General features: G+C 37.1%; 2 protein-coding genes across 3 annotated transcripts; both read right to left on the bottom strand.

The window, feature by feature from the left end:
* Positions 1 to 281: 281 nt before the first annotated feature.
* Positions 282 to 5046, bottom strand: LOC111864817. 2 transcript variants are annotated; one of them, XM_023852348.2, is made up of 5 exons: positions 4497 to 5046; positions 3589 to 3759; positions 2509 to 2712; positions 876 to 1061; positions 282 to 474 (listed from the first exon to the last, which is right to left on the bottom strand). In XM_023852348.2, exons 1-4 carry the CDS (start codon positions 4539 to 4541, stop codon positions 879 to 881), a joined length of 603 nt encoding a protein of 200 aa, XP_023708116.1. In that variant the 5' UTR covers positions 4542 to 5046; the 3' UTR covers positions 282 to 474; positions 876 to 878. The 2 variants fall into 2 exon arrangements, with proteins under 2 accessions (XP_023708116.1, XP_023708115.1); XM_023852347.2 differs by having other exon boundaries at positions 284 to 474; positions 870 to 1061.
* On the bottom strand, positions 5040 to 6016 carry LOC111864815 (DNA/RNA-binding protein KIN17-like). The gene has a single exon (XM_023852344.2). It carries the CDS (start codon positions 5685 to 5687, stop codon positions 5040 to 5042), a length of 648 nt encoding a protein of 215 aa, XP_023708112.1. The 5' UTR covers positions 5688 to 6016.
* Positions 6017 to 8597: the final 2581 nt, after the last annotated feature.

Below are 8597 nucleotides of genomic sequence, written 5' to 3'. Positions count from 1 at the left end.
TCTGCGACACCATATGTAGTCATTCGTGCCGGTGACTTTCTTTTAAAGACGACATACGTTGTCTTTAGTCGTTTAAAGGTTAAGTGCATATTGTTTTAATTTTGGTGCATATTTTCCCACTTTTGGCGCATATTTTAAGTGTTCTTAGTGCATAAAGATCCGGGCCCTAGTTATCACTCACCCCCATCCAGTGCTGAGTTTAACTGTGTGTGAGCTATACCTTCACTGCAGCATGTTTTCCTAATGTGTGCACAGTTACGCACAGGCAGAACTTATGTACAAAAGAACTTCTACTGTCGTCTTACCTGAAGTGCAAAACCTTGGACTTCACAGGACTGAAATCACCCTTCAGGGCCCTGCACTCCAGCTCCACCTCCAACTCATCATCCCTGCGTTTCATCAGCTGTTCCTTCTCTTGTTGCAAAGAATTTATCTCTTCCTCCAACTTACTGATTCTTTCACTGACCTGGACACCTGCAAGTTTTGACAAAATAATAACACTCCAAAGACCTAAATAGGACTAAGTGAACAATTGTGGATATTAGCTAACAAGAAACTCTGTGATATATGCAGGTCACCTAGCACTGACAGCACAGAAGAATTTAGACAGTAATAATTTAAGTTGGAAGACTGAAGCACAAAATACACATAAAATTTTGATGAAAAATGACCACTTATAAAATAACAATAAAAATTGATATGTAATTCAAGGAAATAGACTGTGAGGCCAGAACATGGACTGAACTCACTAAGGATCATGTCCAATGGCAGGCTTTAATCTCAGCAGTGTTGAAGTTTGTGGTTCTAGCACCAGACACACAGAGGCTGTTAAACCATATGACTGTAACTGCAGTTATGTATGTGCTTGCCTGAACCTTTCACCGTTTTCCTAGATCCGCCTCCAACTTCTCAACCAGTTCATGGAATCCTTCAATTGTCTTCTCCAATGCCTCTATTTGTGACTTCTGCTGTTGCTGCTGAGAGTTCACAAATCCTGATGAAGAAGTTATTGTTAATTCCTTCTCGTACAGGTCCAGTTGCGACCGATAGCTGTCTCTTTCCTGGAACATTGTACCTTACATAAATGATCTATGAAAGGCTGATGTATAAGAAGTGCACTTCATGGGACCTTTCAGTTTGTAACATTCCAGTTCACATGACTGTAATATATATCCAGTAAGTTTCCCTCAGAAAAAATACAGTGGAACCCTCATTTGATGTTCCTTGATTATAGGTTTTTCCCTCATTTAACGCTCAATTTCTCTGATCCGCAGTTAATCATCTTTCTTTCAAATATTTTCCATTTGAGACTTTCCTTTGTTTAGCTTTAAAATCAACTGCTCCCCATACAAACCTCAAAAGAGGGTCTCACATATTTTGATTGCCAATGAGTACCAGGAATTAATTACAATAATATTCCTGGGGAGTAAAGCGCAGCCAGCACGTAAGACTGACAACCTTACCGCCATCTTTGAGCCGAGTGTCTAGATAATGTGGGACCCTCAACGTCTCACAACCCTATGGGCCTTCATGGCCTGTTACAGGGATAGTTTTACTTTTTATTTTTATCAGAAAACAAACATGTAGTGAGGAAACTTGCTACTGGCAGATACAAGACGGCATCTCTTGATGTTGATCCTGCTTTTGGGTACTGCAATGTAAGTGGGCAGTGTTGTCAACATTATGTAGGTACATGCTGCTTTCATCTTCTGAGTCAAAGGCAGTAAGACATACCAGTGTTCATGTACATACAGAGTTTGGTCCAACACGCTCAAATGGGAAGGGTAGGGCATTTTTGTCCATAAGGCCCAAAGGGTGAAGGGTGGAGGAATTTTAGTCCAATAAACCCATAGGCAGAAGAATCACTCACACTACTCCAGCACTGAAGACAGAAGTAGCATTTATATCTAACACTGGAAACACTTCCAGCATTCTAAAGACTGCTCTCAAGAGTATGTAATGATATATTCTATTTAAGAAATTAAAAAATTAATCAGACCTTACAAAAATACTAAAGTGTCCATTAAATGACTTCTACATATACGTAAGTAAGGTGAAGTAGATTACTAGTAGTAGTAATCGGTTACATTAAGTTTCGGTAGTCACACTTTTGGTAAGGCAGGGTCTTGTGGACCCCAGCACATTTTACATATCTGCACACTAAACCTGCTTGCATGCAACAGCCTATGACATCTAGTAGCGGGTTATGGGAGGGGAAGCTACACTGAGGCATGACTCAATGCCACACGTTCTTAAAAAGTTACAGTCAATTTAAAATCTTTTGGGTCTGAGACACCCCACCTTACTAACACCAGGTTAAATTTGAGCGGCTGCTGAATTTAATGCACACTCCTACTTTTAAAGTTAAAGTGAAGAATAATTGTTGCTGTGCATTCTCTTCTCACCACAAAATAACCTGTCACTTTACAATGGTTATATAAAACCTGTGAATTTTCCACAACCTTCTCAGGAAGGATGATGATGATGAGAAGGATTAAAAAAATTTACCTTAATCCTTTGCTGCGCCTGAGTAAGGCGGTGTTCATCGAGTTCTACTTGATGCTTTAAATTTGTAACTCTGACTACTTTCTCTTCAAGCAATTTGATATAGTCTTTGAGTGATGCTGCTGCTTCAGTTGAAAGTGCTAACTCTGCCTCCAATTCCGATATTCGCTGTTCTCCAGCTGCACATTTCGTATGTGTACGCTCCATCTGAATTGTAATTGTTACAGGACATTAACTACTGCTGTTAACTAAAATGACCACTGAAGTCAGAGTAAATGCATCACAATTACTATCTATACTAATTACTAATTTCACCATTTGAGAGGGTGGTTACATCTGCAAACAAATGCCAAATCTCGTTTTTCAACTGAAACTAAAATCTTCTATTTACACTACAAATTCCACCAGTAAATATTAAAGATCTAAAAGTTTGTGACGATCGTACCTAGGTACAAATATTATGTTTCTCGACATTATCCATTGTCCTGAGTAAGTTTTACCTGAAGATGGAGGCAGAATCCTGTCTCCAAAATGGTGTTTTGAAATATAAACAGGACAATATTTTAGATAAAAACAGGATGATGGATAATGCCCAGAAACATAATATTTGTTCCAGAAGAACAGTATTCTAGGGACAATATTTAAACGTTCTGCAAATGCTTTTGATATGTTCTCAGCTGTTTCAGTAAGCATTGGTAACACATTTACTTGTGTATTCAGCACAGTCTATGTTATATTTCTATTATGAGGTTATCTGTTACATTTTCTTCTGATGTTAGGGCAACCTGTACCAGCAGACACTTCCCCTTCCGATACACTTACTGCAGAGCCTACTTCTACTGTTTGTAATTTATCTGTTCTAAAGAATGGTAATGTTTTTTTTTTGACTCAATGTATGTGGTTGTTTTTAAAAGTATCATCATTGTTAACATGAGTTAATTAGTTGCATGATAACAGAAACGTTCGATCCATTAAGCAAATCACTGTCTGCTACACTGATCCATCTTTCAGCGACACTCCTACAATTAACATTTATTCATAATTCTAACCATCAGACTGTAAACATGACATTCATAATCTTACCTGTTTAAACTGGTGAAAGAATCGGGCATATTCTTCTTGAAGCTGGAGGAGGATCTTCTTCTCAAGTTTATATTTACAAGATTCAGCAGACTGTTTATACTGAGAAAGTTCATTCCTGCTCTCCACCTCTCGCTTACGCAATACAGCAACCTGGCCTTCCAATGCCTTGAGCTATAAAAATAACTTCACTGATCTAATGTGAATGTGTAAAATATGTTCAAAATGAGATCCTGTAACGTAAAGATAAAGGGTAAAATTGTTCCATGCTGAAACACCACACAATGGTGTAAAGGGAGTATTGAAGTAAAGTACTAATCCCAGCACCAGGACGAGGTGAACGGTCACCTTTAAGCTCCAGCTCCTTTCAATACCAGATAGGACCCTTACTGGATATGAGGCTAGGTCCGGAACTAGTCTGGAGGTGAAGGTGAAGAGTAAAATGATGCCTCTCCTGAGAACGAAACTCCAGTTATCTAGCTCCCAACATTGCTCATTTTACAAATAAAGCTATCCCAGCACACCTCGTGACAAGACAATACGAATTATAAGTTACTGTACAACTTTAAGGATTCTAACTCTAAACAAACTGAACACCCTTAAATTAATCTAAGCTAAGATGCCATTCAATTACACTCATCTGTTTTGTTTTACTGCACTTTGTTTCACGTTCTGTGTTTTTCTTGTTTAAAGCAAATGCCTTTGCAATCAACATACACTCAGACAACACTCATAACATATTATCACCACCAACCCCCCACAAAAAAAAAACTTGTACATAATAAGACAATTTTCAGTAAAAATAAAAATAACAATAATCATACACAAGGTTTACTAATGTTCAACAATTATTTTAGTATATTTAAACATTGTAATCTTATGTATATCTTTGTATATGAAAAGACTGTTACCAATGGATCCATTGTCATGCAGGTTAGTAATGAACATGAAAGCATTTTATTGTTTATATATGCCTGATGACGGCTGTAAAGGACCGAAACATGTTGTGTTGAAATATTTTATTAAACCAAACTGATCTATCGACAATCTGATTCTATCATTTATTGAAAGTCTAAAGTTGTTGTGATTAACAGACATATTTACATATTATGTTGCTGTATGTTGGTTACAATGTATCCACTTGAATCTATTCATTTCTATTGTCTTATGTGATTTTTTTCAATGGTACACCAAATATTAAATGAAATTTTCCATTTGTTTTCTCACTATAAATGTGTAGAGACCATGCCAATGCTTCTGTTCTTCAAAAATATGGCTGAATGGTCTGTAAGCCAAAACCAGCTTTGTTAGTTTGCTTGTAAAAACAAGCCTAAACTTATGCAGTATACTACAGTAAGTGCTGTTACTTCTTATCATCATTTGCAAGTTTAATAACAATGGATGGATAATTATTCAAATACACCATGTAAAATTGATAATATGAAAATTTAGTTTTATTTGTCACNTTTTGATTCTACATTCAAATTTACAACAACTTTCTGTTCCTCACTTGGCTGCACAAACTCCGTGAAGACACGGGTGTCATTCTTGGAACATTCTTTTCCCTTCTCAATTTGCTTTCCAATAAAGGCCATCATCATCTCTTGGTCGTCTCTGTCGATCTTCTCCTTGCGGGAAACAGCTTCTTGCATGGCAATTGTTTCTGGGTCACGGTCTATATACTGGACATACCATCCTTCTTCAGCCTCATCCACCTTGCACTTTCCCTTCCTTCCAAGCCATTTCACAAAGTCTGTCAACGTTTCCCACTGCGTAGAATTCATATGCAAATGATCACGCTCGGAGATATAGTCCTGGTATACACGATTTGCACGAACACGTTTTGTACCAAACTGACGTTCTAGTAGTTCCAGATAACCGCTTTCAAATTCTTTTGAGAAATTATTAATGTATCTGTCTGCATTATCAGCAAATAGAAGAAGTTGTCGCTGATGTGATTCTGACGTCATATGGCACCTGAAACCTTTCTCGTCATGGCATTGCTTCTGGCACATCTGACAATACCAACGAAGTTCCTGGAGGCCTTTCGCCTTTATTTTGTTGGCAATATATTTGGGGGTACCGACTTCATGTTTCTCCATTATGTTTAATATGTCTTAAATTCTTTATAATACTATAACACAACGCTAGAAACCCGGAATAGTTGAGCTGCTCCTACGATATGGTTACACGTGGAAGCGTCTGGAGCTGCAGAAAACGAAACAAGTAAAACACAGTTGTAATATGGACACTAAATGCTGAATTAACTAGACCCAAACGTTCTCGTGCCAACGCAGCTGACATTCGATAAAGCACTCATTTATGTAAGATATATGAAGCTAAAAAAACTTATTTTGTACGTTTATTGCACTCATACGGACAAAAATAAAACAAGTTCTTCGGAATGCCTCAACACATTGTTAATCACTGTGACCAATATAGCACAATACAACTTCCCTATGCAGTACCTCTAGACCCTCTAGCGGTAGAATAAGTAACTTCAAATCACGAATCACCTCCACAGTTTACTTACAAATTTCAGTTGGTAGACGGCACATCGTTTGAAGCAGATATTGTATGATTTGAGATTCAAAAAGGCGATTATGAAGAGCTCTGTCTTCTGAGATATAGCGCTGTGTATACCGTCCACCTAATCCAAGTTAATGCCATCTACCAACCGAATTCAGTAAGTAACCAGTGGAGATAATCCGTGACATGGAATTACTGGTTCTGCCGTTAGAGGCTCTAGAGTTACTGCTTTGGGAACTTGTATTTTGCTTCGTTGGTCAGAATGACTAAGTCATGATGGGTCATAAACATGAAATTTGAAAGAATCAGCTTAATTTTTGTGTGTGTGAATGTTATAAACGGACAAAATAGGTTTTATAGTTTCATATATCTTACGAGATATAGTGTACCATATCCAGTCTCTAACAGATCCTCATGAATGAAATTGTAATATGATTCTCTGAACAGATACTACAAAGAAAAACTTATTTGTTAATAGATTGTAAGAGATGTTGAGTGAATGTGCAACTAGTATAAGAAGACTACATAAGAAGTAGTTTCTAAAATTCAATATAATACGTTTTCTTCACACTCTAAGAGATGACGGACATGTTAAGAGCTCTCTTATAAAGTTTAATATATGCAGCATCTGTGATTTATGACAGTCACCTATGACTGAATTAGCAATAATGTAATATATTTTTGTTTCTGTGCTCATTATGCTCATTGTTTGAAGTACATTCCTTTAGCATTTAAATGTTACTACCAAAATAATACATAAAAAGTAGTGTAATATTATCTGTTAGAATAGGAGAGGTTTACTTAATTCAGAGCTTTTTTTGTATATATATATATAATGTATTTTAGCGTCCTGTTGCACTGATTTTCATCCATGCTATGTATATATACACTCAGCTCTCTATTATCCGGGATAATGGTGGGGATGGAAATCACGGTTAATTGAAAACCTGGTTAAGACAAATTTTATTAAAAGTAGTACTGTAATACTGTACCTTCATAATACTATAGGCCTACCTTTATTTAAATTTATTCAACCTCATTTTTATGTCATCTCATGGCCTATTTAATACTTTTTTTACATTACACTGAGTATGAATTAGTTATTTCAATCACAGTGTTCAACAACCAACACTTTTTACGAATATTCACACTTAACACTTAAAAAAATTTAATATTATCGTTTGCTTTTTCACATTTACCTTTTAACGGATGTCCGTACGAAGCCTACGTAATATTAGCTTGTCACTTAATAAACTGTTCTCCTCACCCTCAAGATAGTCTAGTAAGGATTCCAAATGATTAAGAGCAGCACAATGTGATATTTTCTTACTAGCAGCACTGTCCATCTCTTCCTCATTCTCACTTTCTTCCCAATCTTCTGGCTGCACCCCCACTGAATTTACGATTTCGTCACTGCTTAACATTTTGAAGCCCGGCTCACACGAGTGACAGTCAAACCACTCTCTTATATTTTCCTCGTTGACTTCATCATCACCATGAACTTGGTTAGCCAATTTTGTCAATTCTATGGCTATTTCATTTTCACTGAATCCAGTGAATCCATGGATTTGGTCATCTTCATTAGTGATGAAAGGCATCAGCTTCTTCCATGAATTTTTCAATACAGATGGCTTTACTGTATCCCACGCTGTTGAAATCTCGTATATGGCATCTAACATTGAAAAAGGCTTCCAGAAACATGTCACATCATTGCCTTCATCGATGTACTTTTGTTGCAAATTTCATCTGTAGATTCTCTTCATACTTGAGATAACTCCTTGATCCATTGGTTGGATAAGTGCGGTAACATTAGGAGGAAAATATTTCACAAAAATATTTCCATCATCTGACCTCAGGAGACTTTCGTTAGGATGTGAGGGCGCATTGTCAATGAGGAGCACAGCTTTCTCAGGTAGGCCTTGGGATTTTAGATGGTCACGAACTTGAGGCACGAATTTAAAATCAAACCATTCTTTAAATATCGCTCTATTCATCCAAGCTCCTTTCTGATTAAAATAATGGATAGGCAGACTTGAAGCTACTGTTCCTTTAAAGACTGTGGTCTTTTCGCTTTGCCGATAACTACTGGTGTTAGTTTGTGTGTTCCTGATGCATTAGAACAGCACAAGGCTATCAATCTCTCCTTACTGGATTTGTGACCTGGAGCCTGTCTTTCATTTTGAAATGCCAAAGTTCTGGTTGGCAAGCATTTCCAATAAAGACCCGTTTCATCGGCATTATACATTTGTTCTGGCAGCAGATTTTCACTTCTCACGAAACTGTCAAAATTGGTGCAAAATTGAACTGATGATGACAAGTCCCCTGACAATTTCTCACCTTGAATACTAATTTCTCGCATTCCATGATGCTGCTTGGAACGTGTTAGCCAAGCGGAAGAAGCGTCAAAACTTCCTTGTAGTTCAAGTGCTTCGGAAAAAATTTTGCTTGTTTAGCACAAACTTCTCCTGTTATTGTTGTTCCCT

The sequence above is a fragment of the Cryptotermes secundus genome, unplaced genomic scaffold (assembly GCF_002891405.2).
Source record: "Cryptotermes secundus unplaced genomic scaffold, Csec_1.0 scaffold1723, whole genome shotgun sequence".
Classification (NCBI taxonomy): Eukaryota; Metazoa; Arthropoda; class Insecta; order Blattodea; family Kalotermitidae; genus Cryptotermes; species Cryptotermes secundus.
Note: the sequence above shows the minus strand (reverse complement) of the source record. Positions and strands in the feature narration are given on the sequence as shown.

Bases quoted from the DNA above. Each gene is read 5' to 3' on its own strand.
- LOC111864817 (XM_023852348.2), bottom strand. From the start codon at position 4,541: ATGCTTTCATGTTCATTACTAACCTGCATGACAATGGATCCATTG. The intron at 2,713-3,588 runs GTAAGATTATGA...ATTACAATTCAG, and splicing joins TCTTTCACCAGTTTAAACAG to ATGGAGCGTACACATACGAA. The intron at 1,062-2,508 runs GTAAATTTTTTT...ACAATGTTCCAG, and splicing joins AGGCGCAGCAAAGGATTAAG to GAAAGAGACAGCTATCGGTC.